The sequence below is a fragment of the Lepidochelys olivacea genome, assembly GCF_965140295.1.
Source record: "Lepidochelys olivacea isolate rLepOli2 genome assembly, chromosome: 18".
Lineage (NCBI taxonomy): Eukaryota > Metazoa > Chordata > Testudines > Cheloniidae > Lepidochelys > Lepidochelys olivacea.
The window spans coordinates 23,618,513-23,639,715 of record NC_140428.1 but is presented as its reverse complement, the minus strand read 5'-3'; the positions used below and the strand labels follow the sequence as shown (position 1 = coordinate 23,639,715).

The 21,203-nt window shown below is 46.5% G+C and overlaps 1 protein-coding gene across 2 annotated transcripts in view; it reads right to left on the bottom strand.

Moving 5' to 3' along the window:
• ATAD3A (ATPase family AAA domain containing 3A) overlaps window positions 1-21,203 on the bottom strand; it is a 69,614-nt gene that overhangs the window by 25,053 nt on the left and 23,358 nt on the right. For both annotated transcript variants that reach the window (XM_084651743.1, XM_084651742.1), the window contains exons 8-14: window positions 17,635-17,790; window positions 17,429-17,485; window positions 15,922-16,047; window positions 10,831-10,955; window positions 7,978-8,029; window positions 5,211-5,281; window positions 1,328-1,495 (exon numbers count right to left, since the gene is read on the bottom strand). In XM_084651743.1, the coding sequence (XP_084507869.1) occupies window positions 1,328-1,495; window positions 5,211-5,281; window positions 7,978-8,029; window positions 10,831-10,955; window positions 15,922-16,047; window positions 17,429-17,485; window positions 17,635-17,790 (755 nt within the window). The remainder of the gene's footprint in view (window positions 1-1,327; window positions 1,496-5,210; window positions 5,282-7,977; window positions 8,030-10,830; window positions 10,956-15,921; window positions 16,048-17,428; window positions 17,486-17,634; window positions 17,791-21,203) is intronic.

The following is a 21,203-nucleotide window of genomic DNA, read 5'->3' as shown; positions in this document are numbered from 1 at the left end:
AAGAAAAAAGGGGGATTTGCCGAGGCTGAATCTCTCTAGTCCGTTTGTGGGCTGGGGGCCAGAAGGACAAGACAGCTCAATACAAAGTGCACAGCCTAGAAGAAGCCTGAGCAGAGGACTGGGAATCAAGAGACCTGGGTTCTACCCCCAGCTCTGTCACTGGCACCCTGTGGGAGTGACTTTCTCCAAGCCCCAGTTTACCCCAATCTGTAGCATGTTAATTCCCACCCCCATGACAGCAGTAAGAAGGGCGAAGTGGGGAGATTCTCAGATGAGCTGCTATGAATAAGACATTGTGCAACTATGACTCAGACGCTGAACGAGGAGTGTTCTGGAAGCAAATTATTTTTCAGCCCTTCAGTATTCTAGGAGCCAGGCGTGCAAACTGCAATATGGGTAATTTCACATTCGGGAGTCTGGAGCTCACTATTCCCCCTGCAACTCTCCGTAGTGGATAAAGACACAAACCCCACAGTTTAATGAAGTATAAATATTTAGCTAGCAAATGAGGACTGGAATCAACTTCTTAAGATAGCAGAGGGCACTCAAAATAAGTCAAGGCTCAGGAAATATTTCTTCTGCCTTCACTTTTGCCCCATTTCCCCCTTCTCCAATTATCTCCCGATTGCAGTCACTACCAAGAGATGCTTATTCTGGGAGGAAAATAAGGAGAAGAACTCGACAGACTGGGATATGCCCCAAGACCACCAAAACTTGAAGTTGCATATTCTCGGCCTCATTTGAACATGCATTGCACAGCTTGTCACTAAACGCAAGAGATACTACCTTAAAACAAACCCACCGTGAGAGAGGGAACCCTAAGACAGAGCATCCATTATTACCATAGCACTTATATGTCCCTGTCATGGACCCTATTGAGCTAGGCGCTGTACAAACAAAACAAAAAGATGGTCCCAGCCCCAAGGACCTTACACCTAAGTCTAAGACAAGACACCACAGATGGCTACAGACAGACGGTGGAGTACAAGGAAATGAGACAATACTGGTCAGCATTTTCCCCAGTGGTGTCTGCATACTAGCAGCCCAATCACTGTCAAGGGTCTAGTCACCAGGGTATGTTACCCGTCCCTTATCCCAATTCTGTTGAAGAGCAGGGAACGCTCTCGAACGATGGCAAAGGAAGTCTCATGGTCATTACGCAGCACAAACACTGCTGAAGCCCAGAGGAATCCACCTTCAGACCAATAGGCACAATTGGCTGGGATGAGGGTTTTGGTCTCCAGTGATGATAATCAATGAAGAGCTTTTCTATGACCCAAGGACCAAACCTTCAATGACCCCACTGCTCTGAGGATGGGATACTTACTGTTTCCCCTCTGTGGCAGGCTTCAAGACGTGCTTATCAAAATACATCCTCACCAGCCGCTCCCGCTCTTGTAGCTGCGGTAGGTCAAAGTTCACCATTTCATCGATTCGGTCGTTGATGGCCCAGTCAAACTGCTCTGGCTGGTTACTTGCTAAAACAAGCATGAACCTGGGGAGGGGGAGGAGGCGAGATCAGCGAGAAAGACACCCATGGATGCAGATCCAAGATGACTCATGACTGCTATGGGCCAGAGCCCATGTGCGGTCATCTTTCTTCCTCAAGTTGCACAAGCTCATCTTCTCCCACTATTTAATGCTCCAGCGAAGGTCTACTCGCAATGTGGAAATTGGCATTGCCATTGCTACCACAGTGACGGACGTGGGCTGGAAAGAGGCTTGTTACATCAGTGCAGAAGCAGCCGGCTGGAGTGCGAGAACCCCCCACCCCCCGCCCACCACCAGTATCTCCTGTACGAGCCGAAGCAAGAGACAGGCCCAGGTGCTGGCAAGGGGACAGATTCCATCACGCCTCTAGATCACTGGTTCAAACTCACCCCAGAGAGCTGGCTGAAAGCTCTTACCCTCTAGCAGCAGTCTGGTGGCTTAAATGAAACAAGATGGGGAGCAGCCTCAGTCCAGTTCCTAGTGTACACATATCCACCTCACAAAAAGCCCTTGCTGGCTCTTTCAGTGGAAGCCCCAAGGACTGAACAGAGCCATCTTGGCACTGGTAGCAGCCCCTTGCATGAGGGGAGTGACACTGGGAATGGCACACCAGGGAGGCTTGCACTGCTGGGGCCGTACCTGTTTTGTGACAGGAGGATTTGGGTCTCTAGGGCATTTTGAAGGCACAATAATTCCTCTTAAAAGATGAAAACATTTAACAGCAGGGAGACTGCAAGTGGCAGGGAAATTGCTTTTGATTTAAAGCTGGGTAACGCTAGATGGTGTTTCCTTCAGTGTGAGCATCCTGTGAGAGCCCAGTCTTTCCAGCACACCAGCAAGCACACCTAAGGGAAGCGGCCATCCAAGAATGGGCAGGTTCACCTGACCCTCCTCTTGCTCCAACACACTGGACACTGCTCCAGCTACCTACCCGCTCTGGCCCTCTCCCTCCCTTTCTGGTGGCTTCCCAATTTGCATTTTGAAAACAGAGTGGCTGCTTTTTCGCTTTGTGATGATGCTCTCCCCCCTTGCCAATTTTGCTTTAGTGCATTAATTGAGGCTACTGGCATAATGGTGAAGTATAATTTGAAATGGGCTTTTAACAGCAGCTATTGAAATATTGACCCTTTTGCCGCTTGTTGAAATCCAGGCCCGCCAGGGGCCATGTTCTTTGCATTCATTTGCAAAGAGAATTTCTCTGGCCCAAAAGTCACATCGGCATTCTGCTGAGCCACGGTGGAGCACGGCTGGGCCTTCCTAGACAAAGGTCTTTCTGTGGCGAGGGGGAAGATTATGAGAGACAGCTGGAGACAAGGGAGTGCAGGAAGTTGCTTGGAGATGTTAGTAACAGGTACCCAACATTGAGATTTCCCCATACGTCCTTTTGGGAAGCTAAGATCGGCTACATAAAACCTAGCACTCATTGAAGGCAGTTCCTGCTAAGTAACAGAACTCCTCAGGGTTCCACTGACACTCGGGTATTTACACAGGCTATCAGAGTTACCTAACAAAATCCCCATATATTGCTGGCAGGAAGGACTTATCTAAAAAAGCTGCAGTGAGAAACTCTGAAAATTAAGCAGTGCACAAAATCAACAGGAGACGTTCGCTTTCCTAGAATGGTTCACTGCAGGAGTCATGAGCGAATTAAGTACTCATCAAAATGCGGAGCTGGTCATTGGGATTGGAGCACGGGACCAGCAAGCACTGGAAGAAGCTTCTCCAGAGCTCTGCCCAATGTACCTCAAAACGGGAGCTAGAGCAAGGGGTTGGAATGAACCATTCCCAGCCTGCTGCTGGATTGCAGTGTGATTGTGACTCTGACGCCGGGCTTCAGTTTACCCTGGGAATTGTGAACCATAAAGGTTTGCAAAGCGCTCCACTCCTTGGGAGGAAAGAGAGGCAATAACTACAATAAATCTTGAGCTGCACCACTCTATTAATCCTGAATCCTGGGGCTTCTTCTGGAAGAGCTCCCTCACTGATCTCAATTGCTTTGGCAGAGCATAGGGCAAAAGACAGTTCCGTTAAGTGACCTGACGGTTAGACTTTATCCGCTGTCACCCTTTAAATCTTTGCAGGTTTACTTTAAAACATTACGCCCACTCAGTATGTACAGAGTTCATTCTACTGTCATACCTCTGGGAAATACTGAGGTAGCCCTGGTTAATTCTTATTACTAGTTGTGTTTAAATTCTTTGCATTGCTAGAGCTTTTCAAAGTGCTTCAGAAAAGGAGGACAAGACCATTATCCCCATTTTACAGCTGGGGAAACTGAAGCACGGGAATTGTCCAAAACCACAGAGAGCCAGGAAAAGAACCCAGATTTCATGTCTATGCAGTGGGCCACATTCCTACCCTCTTAAGGCAACTGAAAAGTTTAATGGTGACCAACGTACATAAACAAACTTGGCAGACTATAGCTCCCATCAGTGCTAAGAAGAGTCCCATGAGTGCCTCTGGGAGAAAAAACTCCTGCCAGTGTCCTGAACCAATCACACAGCGTTATAACAATGTTCACTTCGTTATCTATGTACTTCATTACGTTTTAAATCACTGGGGCATCTGACCTCCCTGCACTCAGAAAGGAGATGGTTATTTTTGACTTGGCTCCTTTAGAAAAGGATAAATTTAATCATCAAGCAGACTTGGCAAAGAACCAAGTAAAGAATGACTAAGGGGAGAAAAAAATCATTTTATTGTGACCAATATGATCACAGGGAAATGATTCCCATTAGGCTAAGCAGTGCTCTCTGGGTACGAAATGCTGACTATACAGAAACTGGGCACAAGATGAAGGACAGCCAAGCTAATTCACATGCACACGTATTTGACACCACCACCAGACAATAATCTGTGTTTGTGGACATATGTGACAGGCTCAAAGAGAACAGCTCTGGGTTTCCTAAGCGTATTTACAGTAGAGAGTACAAATATACTGAATCCACTAGAGAGCTTGCTCAGAAGCGAGAACACGGCCAGCTTTAGGCACGAGAGATGGCTCACCCCTCGGGCACATGGTCAGAGGGGGTTCTAGAACAGTTAAAGTGCTGCAGGTCAAACAGGCACCTGGAAGTCCTGTTAAAGGGTTTCAAGCACACACCTGAATGCCACTAAACCCCATGGCAAGCCTAGCACCTTCTTTAGTGACACGGACATCCATGAATCCAGATTGCACTGGTTTAGCAGAAATGCTAACTGCCCAAGAAGGGGCAAGTCTGTGCTTATGCTTCCTTCAAGGCGATCTACAGAGCCATATACTGCCCTTACCCATTTCGGTGAAGGCTACGCAATGCACCTCAAGTGTTAAAACAGAGCCATATGTAGTGTCTGCATGGATAAGGACGGCTCAGTCTCTTGTACCGTATATTACAACGAGGTCTGTACAGACTCCCTTCAAACACTTTCTGGGGCACTCAGAAAGCCTCCAAGTTTGACAAACAGGAGTCTCCACTCATGCACTACACTTATGAGCTTCTTTTCTGGCTCCAAGGAAAGAGAAGCAGGTGACCGAATTTTTGTTTTATTTTTAAGATGCAATAAGTCACTCAGTTTTCTCAGCACAGATTTTTGTATCTCTTGATGGAGGAGATCAAAGGTCTAACTCCCAGTGACCATCTCAACTTGTATACCCTGTCACCAGGCAAAAAAATGCTTTAGAGACTTCTGCCTGCTTTTACTGAACATGAGTTATTGCACTACAGAGACTGTGTTCTTACTTGTTGCTGTGCTGTCCTGTCCTGTGCAGAAATGCATTCAGTGTCGCTCTTAGGTCTTCACTGATTTTCTCCTGCAAAGAGAAAATTTCAGAGGAGGGTCACTCACCTGGTGTCAGAGTAACAGCCGTGTTAGTCTGTATTCGCAAAAAGAAAAGGAGTACTTGTGGCACCTTAGAGACTAACCAATTTATTTGAGCATGAGCTTTCGTGAGCTACAGCTCACTTCATCGGATGCATACCGTGGAAACTGCAGCAGACTTTATATACACACAGAGAACATGAAATAATACCTCCTCCCACCCCACTGTCCTGCCGGTAATAGCTTATCTAAAGTGATCATCAAGTTGGGCCATTTCCAGCACAAATCCAGGTTCTCTCACCCTCCACCCTCTCACAAACAAACTCACTCTCCTGCTGGTAATAGCCCATCCAAAGTGACAACTCTCTACACAATGTGCATGATAATCAAGTTGGGCCATTTCCTGCACAAATCCAGGTTCTCTCACCCCCTCACCCCCCTCCAAAAAACACACACACAAACTCACTATCCTGCTGGTAATAGCTCATCCAAAGTGACCACTCTCCCTACAATGTGCATGGTAATCAAGGTGGGCCATGTCCAGCACAAATCCAGGCTCTCTCACCCCCCCCTTTCCCCCCCGCCCCGGGGACACACACACACACACAAACTCACTCTCCTGCTAGCAATAGCTTATCCAAACTGACCACTCTCCAAGTTTAAATCCAAGTTTAACCAGAATGTTTGGGGGTGGGAGGTAGGAAAAAACAAGGGGAAATAGGCTACCTTGCATAATGACTTAGCCACTCCCAGTCTCTATTTAACCCTAAGTTAATAGTATCCAATTTGCAAATGAATTCCAATTCAGCAGTTTCTCGCTGGAGTCTGGATTTGAAGTTTTTTTGTTTTAAGATAGCGACCTTCATGTCTGTGATCGCGTGACCAGAGAGATTGAAGTGTTCTCTGACTGGTTTATGAATGTTATAATTCTTGACATCTGATTTGTGTCCATTTATTCTTTTACGTAGAGACTGTCCAGTTTGACCAATGTAAATGGCAGAGGGGCATTGCTGGCACATTGGTGGATGTGCAGGTGAACGAGCCTCTGATAGTGTGGCTGATGCTATTAGGCCCTGAGTGGTCAGTTTGGATGAGCTATTGCGGGAGGGAGAGGGAGAGAGAGAGAGAGAGAGCGCATCCCCGGGGAGGGGGGTGAGAAAGCCTGGATTTGTGCTGGACATGGCCCACCTTGATTACCATGCACATTGTAGGCAGAGTGGTCACTTTGGATGAGCTATTACCAGCAGGAGAGTGAGTTTGTGTGTGTATGTGGGGGGGGGGGGGGAGGGGGGGGGGAGAAAACCTGGATTTGTGCAGGAAATGGCCCAACTTGATCATCATGCACATTGTGTAGAGAGTTGTCACTTTGGATGGGCTATTACCAGCAGGAGAGTGAGTATGTGTGTGTGTGGGGGGGTGGGGGGTGGAGGGTGAGAAAACCTGGATTTGTGCTGGAAATGGCCCAACTTGATGATCACTTTAGATAAGCTATTACCAGCAGGACAGTGGGGTGGGAGGAGGTATTATTTCATGTTCTCTGTGTGTATATAAAGTCTGCTGCAGTTTCACCGGTATGCATCCGATGAAGTGAGCTGTAGCTCACTAAAGCTCATGCTCAAATAAATTGGTTAGTCTCTAAGGTGCCACAAGTACTCCTTTTCTTTTTACTCACCTGGTGGTCAAGGATGGGCTGCAACCTTTGCAAATATTAATGGTGATTTTTCCATTGTTATGGTAGTGCTTAAGGCCCTGCAAGAGATCAGGGCCCCTTAAGCTAGGCACTGTACACATACAGTGAGAGTGACTGCCCTGAAGAGCTTACAATCTACCTATTCAAGACAGAGTGGGAAAGGAAAAACACAGAGAGGTGAAGTGACTTGCTCAAGGTTACCAAGCAGACCAGTGGCAAAGCCAGGAATAGAACCCAGGTCTCTTGGCTCCCGGTACACTGCTCTATCCACTGGACCATGCTGCCTTTGGCTGAATAAATATGTCCAAGGGAAGCTTTCACTTTCTATTTAGGTTCTTGAAAGGAAGGGGAATAAAAAGCTGCAATAAGAAAAGGATTCCCTTGAACATGTATTAATATGATTTCTCCAGGGCGGGAAATGAAAACTCTTTAAACAGATCACTTGGATTCTGAGTGCTGGGCCTAGGAGCAAGATGAGATTCCCCTTCAATGCACAGCACGGGGATTTGTTCTTAAACCGGCAAAAAGGAGTTTGTGGCTTTTTTTGGTGCAGCTTTGTTAGTGCTGTGGAAAACAACTCAGATATGACAAGAGTCCAAGCCAGCCACTTGCCAGGGTAAAACACACCCGCAGGGGCACAGCAGTGAAATGTGGGACCATGTTTCCGCTGCCTCCTGTCATTTTAATTCATCATTTTCTCTCCTATCACCCAGCCACCTGCAAACTGTCCAACACATGGCTCATGCTACCCACCCCCCACTGCTTGTTGGAGGAAGGAACAAATTCTCAAGTCAATATTGAGCGACATTTGCCCCACACAGCTGCAAGAGGGTAATTTCTCCTCTTCACATCTCTTAATTATGTAAGCAGTAGGGCACCTGCCAGTTTTAATCATTTTTGCCTGTCGAGGCTAACTAGTCAAGTTAATCGAGAAAGCTGCCGGCTGAGTGACCGACCCACACCACACACAGATGGGGGCTGCATGGAAAAGCACTTACTGTTGCCCTCTTCCGTAGGAACGCATCTGCTTCATCTACAAACAGCAAGAGGCTGTGAAGGGAAAAAAACAAAACAAGTAGAGACAGAGAGAGACAGATACAGCAAGGGAAGAAGGCAAATGATCTAGAGCACCCTAACTGGCTTAGGGCTCCTCTCTCCCCAGACCTGATCATCAGAGGTGTCTAATCTGAAGCTCCACCAGTATATATGGAAAGGGGCTGTTGGCGGGGTCCCCTAGCTTTGGAATTTGTCCCCCACTGCTCAGAAATAGCCTGAATTGGAGAACTTTCATGGCACGTTGCAAAGCTTATCTTTTTTTCTCCAGATGCTTGAAAACAGGAGGGTGTGGGGAACAGCTGGTGGGGGGTCTGAGCCACATGATTTAGTGGGATTGGCTAATCCTAAATTGTACTGCTGCACTTGAGTTATGTTCAAGTAATTAAGTAGGGTAGGTGCTCTTTTTAGCATCTGTAATACAAAGTAAATACACAGCTCAGGGCACTAGGCAGAAATCCAAGAACACAAGCAGCCCCGGTGAGAATATATGCCATACAAAATATTCCATGGCTACGGCTGCTGTTATTTTACGGATGTAACTTTTGGGTCACACCCATGGCATAAAACTTTCCCCCACTAACTAATGGTATTTTCCCGAACCCCTCTCTATTAATATTTTTGAACACACAGGTGGAAATAATGTTTTTTATTATTTATTCATTCCTCCAGGTAAAGCCAATGAATAATTCAGAAAAATAAATGCTTTGGTGACCCAAGATTTCTGGTCCCTGCAGGAGAGGCAGGGTAAAGAGGAGGCCCAGGTATTATGTTCCCATTTATCTAACACAACAGATACTGCTTCCTGTCAAGTGATCCAAGTGCCTTTTTGAAAAACACCTCACCTCCAGCTTGCCAGGAAATAGTCTCAACTGCTCTTTCCCAACAGAACAGTTTCTTCAGAGTTGCCTCTGCCCTTGCCTCCAAATGCTGGCAGCTTAGCAGAGGCAACAGCTAAACTACAAGTCTGAAAGGCAACGCATAGCACCTGATGGAAGCTGTTTAAAAGCTTGTGAGCGCTGCTCCTAGAACATGCACGGATACATCTCCGTAGCCTTTCCGTTTCCTATTTCTGGGGTGCATCCTTGAGATAGATCAAGTGTCACAAGTTCAAATTCCAGACCAACTAGTGCTGTGAAATGTGGTGTTCTGACAGGGGGTTTGTGTTAGAAGTGGAAACCTCATCTCTCCTCTTCACCTGATGCCCCCCCCCCCCGCCCCTTTTCAGAACAGTATCTGCCTACTGACAGTAGGAAAATGACCCAAACCTATGGAAAGCAGCCTGGGGTTCCTCCAGCACATTGTATGCAGTGGAATAACTTATCTATGCCAGTCCGTTTTCTTAAAAACTGTAGGCCTTCTGCCTTCCAGCTCCTCAAAATGGAGGCTGTAAACTCTTCCAAAGGAAGTTTGTTTTGAAAGCTTTAAATATCAACTTTTAGGGGCAAATTAAAACAATTTGGTGATGAACGCAGCAGACTATCCATATGGACACTGCAAGAAAATGTCTGTCTGAACCAATAACAGGACACATAAATCACCCATTAGCCCTCTCCATGCAAGGCTTACATCCTGCAAAATAGCACAGGAGCAAAACGAGATGGCTCCCAGCCCTCTTATTAGATTTTTAATATGCCTGGGAGGGGACAAGGGCGCACATAGAAGAGTGATATCAGCTTCATGCCTTCCTGCAGCTCGCATGAAGCAATTCACATCACCACAAATAGCTTAGCTAGGTGCTCTCTCAAGACTCAAGAGTGGGGATTTAGTCTGAATGAAAGAACCACTCTAGAGCGTTTGTTTTAAAGGGGTCTTGGAAAGGCAGGGAGCGTTTGCGCTTTGCTTCTTGATGAACTGCAATGTGTTTGAATGGATTGTTACAAACATCAAGAATAGAAGTCCCTGGTTTTGCTGGAAGCTCACTGGAGAACTAACCAGTCAAGCAGGAGGAGCATGACACCGCAACAGCCTAAAACCTGAGCAACAGGAAGGGGAGGGCATTATTAGACAGACTCTTTAAAACCTGGTCATGTCTCAATTTTTGTTACCATTTATTTAATTCCAACCACTGACTCGCTTAGGAGAAAAGCTCTCCGGGATTCACCATTCCCACCTCTTCAACTGGGAGCCAAGAGAGTTCCCATTCCAATTCTCCATTCCTCTATGAAGGCATCCAGCCAGGACCAGAGAAGGCAAGCGCCGACACCCCTGAGAAGTCTCAGGTAAAGAGCAAGCAGAACATTCTTTTTCATAAGTGGGGGGCCAGGAGGGGAGAACTTTTTCAGCCTTTTATACATCGTTAAGCAGACGAAGAGTGCACCCCATTGCAGGTCACCATTAAAAAGGTATGATATGGGATGGGTAATGCAACACCTGTTCCATTACAGTTTCTACCCAGAAGCATCTGTGCGTACATCTATATGGCAATCACAGGGTGCGACTGCAGTTCAAGTAGACTTATCTGAGCTAGCTTTAATCTAAACAGCTCAGGTCCTCGAGCAGCGCAGCCTCAGCTCAGGCTAGCCCCATGAGTAATTACCTGCGGTCCTGGGCAGGCTTGTACAGTGCTCACTGAAGCTCATGCTGCCTCAGCTTTACTGGCCTAGGATCCAAGCTAGCTAGATTAAAGCTTGCTCGGGTATGTCCATTCAAGTTGCAATCACACCTTGTGATTGCAGTACAGACATACCCCTATGATTCACAAATGCCTGGTCATTACGCGCTCCCATTCCACTAGGTCCCCCATGCAAGGTAAAGGATCTATGCAAAGCTCAGATGCCAAAGGAACTCCTACTTACCCTCTCCTACTTGTGTTAGCCCAGTCAAAGACCTTGTGCATGGCAGTAACTCCTTCCCGCCCCATGGGGGCGACATCGCCACCTGTCATGATGGCATAATCCATGCCTGAATGCATGGCTAATTTCTGGAAAACAAAAAAAGAGAAAAGAAAAGAGGTTTTTGAGTGGTGATTAAAATGTTCTCATTCACTATTCAAGAGCACAGAATAAGAAAGTGGGAAGAGGGTATTAAATTACTGACATCTGCTATGGCTTGGGACATGTCAGAGCCTCTCCACCTCATTTGCCCATCTGTAAAATCCTGGGCATTCTGCCCCCTCACCTGGTTGAGAGGATTAATGCTTGCAAATTACGGTGCTGATGAAAAATGGAAGTACAAGTAGTATTAAACCATGCTCTCATGTCACAGAGGGGCACAGTAGAGTATTTTAAGGGAAAGGAAGGAAGAATGGATAACCTTGCAGGCAGACTCGGGAGATCCAGATTCAAAAATGTTAAGACACAGAAGGGACCACTATAATCCTATAGTCTGACCTCCTACACAGCACAAGCCAGAGAATTTAACCCAGTGATTCCTGCATCAAGTCCCTAACTGCTGCTTAGGCTGGAGCACATATCTTAGAAAGACATCTCATCTTGATTTAAAGACTGAGTGATGTGAGCTGCTTCAATGGTTATTACCCCTGCCCGTTAAAAATTTACACTTTAATTGTAGCCTGAACGTATCTAGCTTCAGCTTCCAAATCGGGGATCCTGTAAAGCCTTTGTCTGCTAGATTAGAGCCACAAAACATTCTTCTCATTTAAGTATTTAAACACCTTGATCAAGTCATCTCTCTTGGACAAACTACATAGATGGAGCTTCTTCTGTTTCTTAGTTGTAAAGCCGATTTTCCAGAATTAAGATCCTTCTCGTAGCTCTTCTGAACCTTTTCCAATTTGACATCCATGTTTTTTAAAAACAGGACACCAGATTCCCTCCCTTGGGCAACTCATTTAACCTTTCTGAGCCTCAGTTTCCCACCTTCTGATTACACTCTGTATCCCTTTCGCTGCATTGTTTGTTTAGACTGCAAACTCTGCAGGGCAGGGACAGTTTCTTGCCTGTCTGTGCAACACAATGGAGCCCTAATCTCAACTAGGTCTTTTAGGAGTTAGAGTGATACAAACAACAAGGGACGAAGCTCTGCATTTCTCTATTTGCTGATGGAGTTAAGAACCTGGCTTGTTGATGATTATTTAACTTCTCTGGCATTCAGCCTAAATTATGGAACTTTTCCTTCCATTTTGGAGGCTGTTTTTAAAGCCTGACTCAAGTCATGAGTCTGGTGACTGCCAAGTGAAGAGTTTCATAAAAAAGCCCTTGGAGTGGGCCAGAAATGTCTCCAGCAAGCCTGAAAGTAAGCAAATCTGCTGTGCTTGGGCACAGTACCAGCTGATCCATCAGGCGGGCTGGACAGGGCATAGAGATGGTGCTTATGGAGCATGGCTTCACGCCAACTGGAGTTGCTGAGGACGCTGTGTCGTCACAGGGTGGAATTATAGCACAAGGAGAACCTAACTTCGTCCCCCCAGCTTTGGATCAATAGACTTTAAAGCCAGAAGGGACCATCATGATCATCTAAGTCTGACCTCTTGCACATTCCAGGTCACAGAACCTCGCCCACCCACTCCTGACATAGACCCCTAAGCTCTGGCTGAGTTACTGAAGTCCTCAACTCAGGATTTAAAGACAATGACATTAACTCCCACTTTAAACATCCCCTCTACCTGACTAAAGGATGCCAGTGGGGAATTAGCCTGCAACTGCCAGTGTCTGAGAGCCACAGAGGGCTTGGTTGAGAGTTCAATCTGTCCCAACACACAGGAACTTTGTCATAATAAACATTTTGCAGGAGGCGTAAGCATGAGCGACCGTCTGTTCCACACACATCTCTGGGCTCAGGTGAGCGTAGGAAAGGAGTAGAACAGTAGAGAGCCTCTTCCTTCCCCATGCCCCGTATCAGGAGGTGGTGGCAAGGAGCAGCTTGGTGGAGCCCTGCCACGGCCAGAAGGCTGGATTGGGAACAGAACTTAAGTTGCCAGCGCTGTCCTTGCTGCCCAGTTCTGCCGACTCAGCTGAAGGGAACTTGTCTGAAGGTCAAAGTGAACAAGCCAGTTTGTGCAGGGACGTGACAGCCACCGCTACGTATGCCATTAACGTCTTCCCATCTCCAGTGAAACATGCTCAGCTGAACCGGACCAATTAACTGCTGGGTGGCAGGAGGCAGGGGAAAAAAAGCTTTGCTTTGTCCATTAAAATCACCCAGCTCCTGCTACTAAATGTTAAAAGTGTTCAGAATCAGGCTGACAGTGCTGGGAGCTCAGAGCCACATTCATGGTGTTCACAGCCTGCCATCCAGCACAGCTACTTAACAGACTGTTGACCCATAGAGCCCTACACTGCAGGAAGCAGAAAACCCTGTCATGTTGCTCCACGCTGCCATCTTTTATTGTTCACTGAGGACCGAGTCCATGTAGCTGCTTTGTTTTCTGTTAAAGCCTATCTGAATGTTGATGCTGCAGGACAAGTTGGTGGTTTTCAGCCGCTTTCCTGGTGGATCGGTAGCCACATCACAAAAGCCATCCATGCCACTACAACTGGCCAGTGATCAAATGGGCTAGGGAAACAGAAATCCAGTGGCCCCTAGAAGCCAGGATTGAAGGAGATCAATGAGGCAGTCAAATATCAGAGGGGTAGCTGTGTTAGTCTGGATCTGTAAAAGCGACAGAGTCCTGTGGCACCTTACAGACTAACAGACGTATTGGAGCATAAGCTTTCGTGGGTAAATACCCAGTTCGTTGGATGCATGTGTGGGCACACGTTCACTGCTGCTGGTTGGGCTGTTCTGTGGAGAGCGGACTTCAGTGTCCAGGACTAATTACCTTGCACTTTTCAAGGACAGCCATCTTAACTGACTAGTGCCTTCCACTCTTGCTGGGGAGAATAAAGTGACCAAAATTACAGGACACTGAAACTAGAAGACTCATTTAATACCTTAAGAATTGTATCTGAACAGGAAAAAAACACGCACATTTCAGTATTTTAAAAATTACAAAATCTAGACATGATTCCACACTGCTACCAGACCTGGTTTGGAGAGCACGTTTCTACAACGGAAGCAGCAGCCCTGAGAGTTCAGTAGCCTGCAGAGTCCTCTGACTTCCCTTATTTGTCCACCAGTTTTTTAAGTACAGGAAAGCACAAGGGGGCACTGAATTCCCAGGGATGGTGTCTCCCCGAGTAGAAGCGCTTCCTGAGAGTACACATTGCCATACACACTTGCTCGAAAAAAATATGCAGGACGACGTAATGGGGACGTGACCCTCAAGGTGGGGTGCAGACTTCTCTCCCCACCTCCCATTCATGGGAGCACAGGAGCCTGGGATGACAAGAGACCTACAAGAGCAGGACATATTTCCTTAGAGTAGATCAAAAGAAACTGATGCTTTTCTCCCACCAACTTGTTAAATAATGTCCCTTTACACTAGAGTCATGTCTGGTCTACACTTGTTCTTCTCAGAGGTCAAGTCAGCTGATCCATAATTAGACTTTACACCAACGATGTTCAGATAAAGAGAATAATTCTAACAGTAGCGAGTTTCCTATGGTACCGGCAGCGTCTCATTTTGCTATTGAAGAAGGTTTACAACTCCTGTGCTGTGGCTCCCCCACTCGGTAGTTACCCACCCATATTTTAGTTGTAGCCCGCCTGTGTAAGACCTGAACGTCAGCCGTGCTCCACACCGCTGCCTAAAGACCACGGAATGAGTAAGTGCACGGGGTCTTTGCGCCCAGGTGCTGGTGAATTCTGGCTGGCAGCCGGGTGTAGATTCAGTGCCATACAACATATTGTGTGCTGCCACCACCGTTATTCAAGAGAGACAGACGATCCAAACAGGAGTAACGGACTATCTGGTGGCGTAACAGGCTAACGAAAGCACAGCTCCAGATGCGATAATGCCGTCTCTCCCTGCAACTAACGCTTGCGGAAGGTGTTCTCTCAGGAATCCTTGAAAGCTTTTATTTCTACAAACACCCGTTCAGCAAGGGTGGAGACAGTTCAAGCCATAACATCTCTTTTCCATCAATATGTCAACTCCAAACCTGAGGGCTAGCCTCGAGAGACAAGAGGCTAATTCAGTCTCCATGACCCATACAATGCTTTTCACAACACGGATGCTCTTAATGCAAGAACACAGGAATAGTCAATGAAAAAAGGTGGCAAACTCAAGACTGAAAAGGAATGACTTTTCCACACCACGACTGACCTGTGGAATTCACTGCCACAAGAGATCACTGAGCCCAAGAGCATAGCAGGATTCAGGAAGGACGGGATGTTTATATGGATAAGAATATCCTGAATTAGAACAACACATTAAAAAAAGTTTTGAAGGTATCTAAACCTTCCTGCACTGGGTCATAAGCCAACAGCTATCAGGGTTGGGAGAAAGTTTTTTCTGGGGCTTCGAAAGCAAAAGTGAAATCCATTATCTGAGTTAAACGAGGTCTTTCCACCCCTCAGAACTGCTGCTTGAAAGTAGTGTGCTGTTTGTCAGAGTCAAATCCAGACTAAATCAGAGAGCAGCACACTGATAGGGCAGACAGAACAATGCTTACTTATCCAGCCCTCCTGCTCCCTCCCCCTATGAGTTAATAAGCAACAGGATAGCCCATTTAGGAGTCAAATATGATTAGAGGTGGAAATGAGATACCAGGGCTGGCGTTGGCATTTCACAAGTCATGTCTGCCAAGTGGCGCACAGAGGCTGTTTCATGCCATCAGCCAGTCCAGATGGGGCAGTTTCTCTCTCTAGGCTGAAATCTAGAATTCAAGTCACTGGACTGTCTAACCCGGAGCACAGAGCAAAACGCTATAAGGTGGATGCCCCTTCTTCCTCCCTCAGCACCCCGGAACCCCATTCTACACACACACATGCTCAGCAAAGCTACAGCAGTTGCTTGCAGCCCAGAGAGATATAGTTATAACATTGTAGGGTACTCCTTGAAAACCCACAACAGCTGGGCTGTCAAAATCTTGGCAGGGTCTTACCTTGGCAAAGAGAGTCTTCCCAGTTCCAGGCGGGCCGTACATAAGGATATTCCTGTACAAACTTTTGTTCGTTCTTGTATTTCTTGTTGCTATGGCAATGTCTCTCACACGCTCCTCCAGCTTGGGCTGCAAGAGGAGAAAAGTTACGTTTGGGAAACGGACAACACATCCGATACCCAGAGATGCCTATGCTTCACACACTGGTATAGGCAGATGGCTATCAGTGCTGTCTGCAAACAGCAGGGTTGCAGTCTCGGGTCTGATGAGTTCTTAGCCTGAATTCCTCCAGCTTATTGGCTTGGACTTGAGTAGTTCCTCCTTCTGCTTCAGGATTTATTGTATTTCAAGTTATAATTACTTCAAATTCAAGCCACAATGAGCTAACAACAACAACTTTTGGGACTGAAAATGGATACGAACATTTCAGAATCTACCCTACCACGCATGCTCTAGGAAAGGGGTAACCAACCGGGGGCTCCGGAGCCCCAGGCGGCTCTTCAGAGGTGAATCTGCGGCTCCTTGTCTAGGCACCGACTCCGGGGCTGGAGCTACAGGTGCGAACTTTCCAGCGTGCCGGGGGGTGCTCACGGCTCACCCCCCGGCTCTGCCCCAGGCCCTGCCCCCGCACTCCAGAGCCTCCTGCACATTATGAATCAGCTGATCGGGAGGGAGCGGGAGGCGCTGATCGGCGGGGCTGCCAGTGCGTGGGAGGCACTGGGAGCGTGAGGGTGGGGAGGAGCTGATAGGGGGCTGCTGCCATATTACTGTGGCTCTTTGGCAACGTACATTGGTAAATTCTGGGTCCTTCTCAGGCTCAGGTTGGTCACCCCTGCTCTAGGAGCTTATTTTCCATGAACTACCTACAAAAAGGGACAAGAGGGGGAAGGTATGTAACAAGCCAAGTTAGAAGCAAAACTTTTGATAGTAATAAACCTTCCATGTAAGTGGGAGTGAATGCATTTCTTATACATATTCTTACATTCTCGGAAATACAGAGGCAGATATTCCTACAGACACTTCTTTTTGGTAACACTCTAAAAAACGCCCTTTAATTCACTTGATATTACGGAATGAAATTCAGAAACAAATGTGCAAAATCAGTTCTGATGAGTGGATTGATAGCCCTTCAGATGGTGTTCAAAGTCAAAGGCATATGTTGCTTGGTTCTCTGACCTAACTGTGGCGGTCAGAGCCGTAAGAGTTCACAGATTAGAGACGACATGTAGAATTTGGCCAGAATTGCCAGATTAACATGCTGACTAAGGAGAAAAATCACGCTGACCTAAGACTTCCAACTGCTCTGTACAGAGGGGTCAAAGGTTGGCAGGGTGTTTAATGTGTTTCATGCTGAACATGGAAGCTTATTTACACTCCAGGTGCCCCAAGAGTGCTACATTTCCAGTATTACTGAACTGCAACAAAAATTAAAATGAAAGCAAGGAGAGAACCTTTGATATTTAGACACCAAGATCCTGGATGGTTTGAGATAGCAAAAGCCTATACTCACGCTGAGAACAACTCCTTCAAGAGCATCTTGAGCCTTGCTGGTAAGACGCTTGCCAACCTGAGAAGGAGAAATTCATTAAAAAACACATGATGAAAATATGAGCAGTAAGTGTGGAGTTCTCGATATCACACTGCCAGACCCCTAGAGCAGGACTAGAACAAGCTGCGTCCCAGCTAACAGCGAGCCAAAGGAAAGAAGGTATTTACCTTGATGGGATGCTTGAGTGCCTCCAGCACTGTAATGCGTGAGGTCTCTCTCACCAGGGAGGGCTTGCCCAGTCGAGCTTCTATGTATCGCCCTGCAACCCCAGTAGCGTTCTTGGCCGTGTAAATCCCCACTGCCAGCAGGGTCAGACCTGCCACCTGGAGAAGAGGGGAGGATTCTGATCAACTTCCTTTGCAAGACAAGCTGGAGTCCGCAACACTCTCCTATTGGCAGGTCACACTCAAGGCTGTATGGAGGGCTTGTCCACCAGCATCCTGGTGGGAGGGTGTTAAAGCACAGATCTATGCATCTCACACTGTAAACGGAACAGTGTTATAATGGAGGAAGACGCAAAATAATCTGTTTTGTTTCTGACTTGGTTAACCAAAATTTTGAAGGATTTTGATGAAACTGAAAATTAAATGCATCCTCAAGCTGCATTAGTTGCTAATTCTGTTTATCTTTGTGTATTCTTTTAATGGTAGACTGGTGATCTGATTCATTTTACTTGCTATTGTACAGAAAGTAAAGTGTACCGCTAATAACTACCAGTATGTGATTGCTCTGTATTAAGAAGAGATTTTTCCGTGGTAATGTACCTTTCTGGTCCCTCCTTTGAGTTAATGGACAGGGCATCCTTGACCATCAGAAAACCACCAATTAATAATCTAGGTCAAATCTGGCCCCACATGTAGGTTTAACTGAAAAACAAGCATTCACAAACCCTGAAGACCAACAGAACTGTTTCCATAGAAGTGTGCTCTGATGTTCTCTTAGATCACCTGTAGGGTTTGCACATACCGCAACAGTGTTAGAAACTCACTATAAACAGAAAAGAAAACAGACCTGTCTCTTCATTGCGCAGCGTAAGAGTGCACTGGACTGCAAGCTCTTCAGGCCAGTGAACATGCCCTTCATTTGCTCCATGAAGCATCTAACACATTTTGAAATATTACAGCACCCAGTTTCAATAATTTAGAATGTTACTTGCAATACAAGAGGATTTAAAAAAAAAAAAAACCTGAGCAAATCCCTTTAAATACTTTAGAAGGATTTCTACACGAGAAACTCTGAGGACAGCTGTGAAATCAAGAGTAAATCCAAGAATGAATGAGGCTCCAACTGGCAGTAACTTCCCTTGACCAAAGTGGCAGTTGAGCCCAGCTTCAAAGGTTGGCTCTTTCACAGAGTGCTTCATACCGATGGTGGAAAATTTGGTTAAAGGAAACAAAACAAGGTTAAAGATGAGTGAATGTTTGCTAATGGCATGAGGGCAGCTTGGTCAGCTAGAAAAAAATCCTTGACTTGTGCTATTCCTAACAGAACGCTCAGGAAAGGAAGGTGCTTTAATATTTCAGTACTTTAGTTAAAATACTGTTGGACAAACAATCTGAAGTATCCCATCGGCACACTAGACTCTGCTGTTGGTCTTTGATTGGTACTACTTTGGTGGCAATTGAAGAGCTGTCTAGTCTAAGAGGACAGTTCCCAGAAGCTCAGATTGAGCTTTCCGAAAGGCATGTTAGAGATAAGGCTCCCAGTTTTCAAGTTAAGAAAAATCCAATTTAAGGAAACAAAGGCGAAAAGCCCAAGTGCCCCTAACCTCCTCTGCTATTTAGCAGCCCCTCAGTTATGCATGAGCCAACACCATGCTGTTCCTCATGTGAGCAGGATTACCCAGAGCGGTTGCCAGGAGAAAACCTGCCAGTGAAGGGAGAGGATATGGCTTGAAATCATACCAGAAGCAGGTAAGCATGGAACTCCCAAATTTAATGTCTCTTTACCACAGCCACAATTCTGAACCGTTGCATGCTGAACTAAGTGAAGGTACAGCTGCAGACTATGGTTGCTGGGTTAGCTCGTGCACCTCTCCCTCATGGCCCCTGTAAAATAATTTTGGGATGGTCACAAAAATTCTTCCCCTTCTTCCATTCCCTTCCTTTCAAAGGGTGGGGGTTGGAGCATTTCCTTTATCCTTAGATGCAGAGGTCCTCTGCTTCTGCATTCAAGCTGCCAGGGTCAACAGCTGATTATTGGCCTGTTCTGAGTTTGCTATACAAATCTCTAACCTCAAGTCTTCACAACCACCTGTAAACTACTGTGCCAAAGCCACGCAGCCCTTAGTGATCGAACAGCGAAGGCTCTGCATTTTACCTTTAATTCCAATCCCCTTTGGCAACAGTCCAGGGAGGCATGAGGGGGCAAACAGGATGGAGAAGTGGTGCCTGCTTCACCCTCCCCATCTCTGCAAACCAATCCCTCTACTTGGCTTTATTTGCTCTAAATGAAACAAGCTTTAATTAGACTGAACTGCCTCCACCAGGAAAGCTGCCAGGAAGAAAGCTTCACTCAATAAGGTGAGCTGCCCATAGCCTGTTTAAACACCATCAGCAGCTGCTTTGACAAGCAGCCTGTAAATAAAACTTCCTTCAACAGCCATTTTAGTGTCCAGTTGAACTCTTAAAACCAATAATTACTACATGAATTGAGGGCAGAGAAAACCCCACTAGTCACTGTGCAGCAAAATGCTTTGAACAGGAAAAACGCCAAATTCCAAACGCCACAGGTACCAATGGGGCACAAAGGGGGAGAGGAAGGCGGTCAGGGTTGTGCTGCAGAAAGCTAGTCCTATTTCTAGATTTTAAAGTCTCCTTAAATTACTCACTTACGGACCAACCTGGGAAAAGAGTCACAGCCCCATGGTGTTCTTGGAGCATTACTGCATGAGGGAACAACGATCTTCCAGCCAATAGAATCCTTAGTTGTTTTAACAAACTACGGTTCTGAGTGTCGGGTGCTGTTGTCATCATGAATAGGTCGGAATATGAACAAGAGGCTGCTCGGCAGCTCTCCAACACGAGTTTCTACAAGCCATTACCCTCTGATCCCACTGAGAGTTACCAAAAGCAACTACAGCATTTGCTCAAGAAACTTCCTGAAAAAGCACAAGATCAAATCCGCACAGACACACCCCTGGAACCCCGACCTGGGATATTCTATCTACTACCCAAGATCCATAAACCTGGAAATCCTGGGCGCCCCATCATCTCAGGCATTGGCACCCTGACAGCAGGATTGTCTGGCTATGTAGACTCCCTCCTCAGGCCCTACGCTACCAGCACTCCCAGCTACCTTCGAGACACCACTGACTTCCTGAGGAAACTTCAATCCATCGGTGATCTTCCTGATAACACCATCCTGGCCACTATGGATGTAGAAGCCCTCTACACCAACATTCCACACAAAGATGGACTACAAGCCGTCAAGAACACTATCCCCGATAATGTCACGGCTAACCTGGTGGCTGAACTTTGTGACTTTGTCCTTACCCATAACTACTTCACATTTGGGGACAATGTATACCTTCAGATCAGCGGCACTGCTATGGGTACCCGCATGGCCCCACAGTATGCCAACATTTTTATGGCTGATTTAGAACAACACTTCCTCAGCTCTCGTCCCCTAAAGCCCCTACTCTACTTGCGCTATATTGATGACATCTTCATCATCTGGACCCATGGAAAAGAAGCCCTTGAGGAATTCCACCATGATTTCAACAATTTCCATCCCA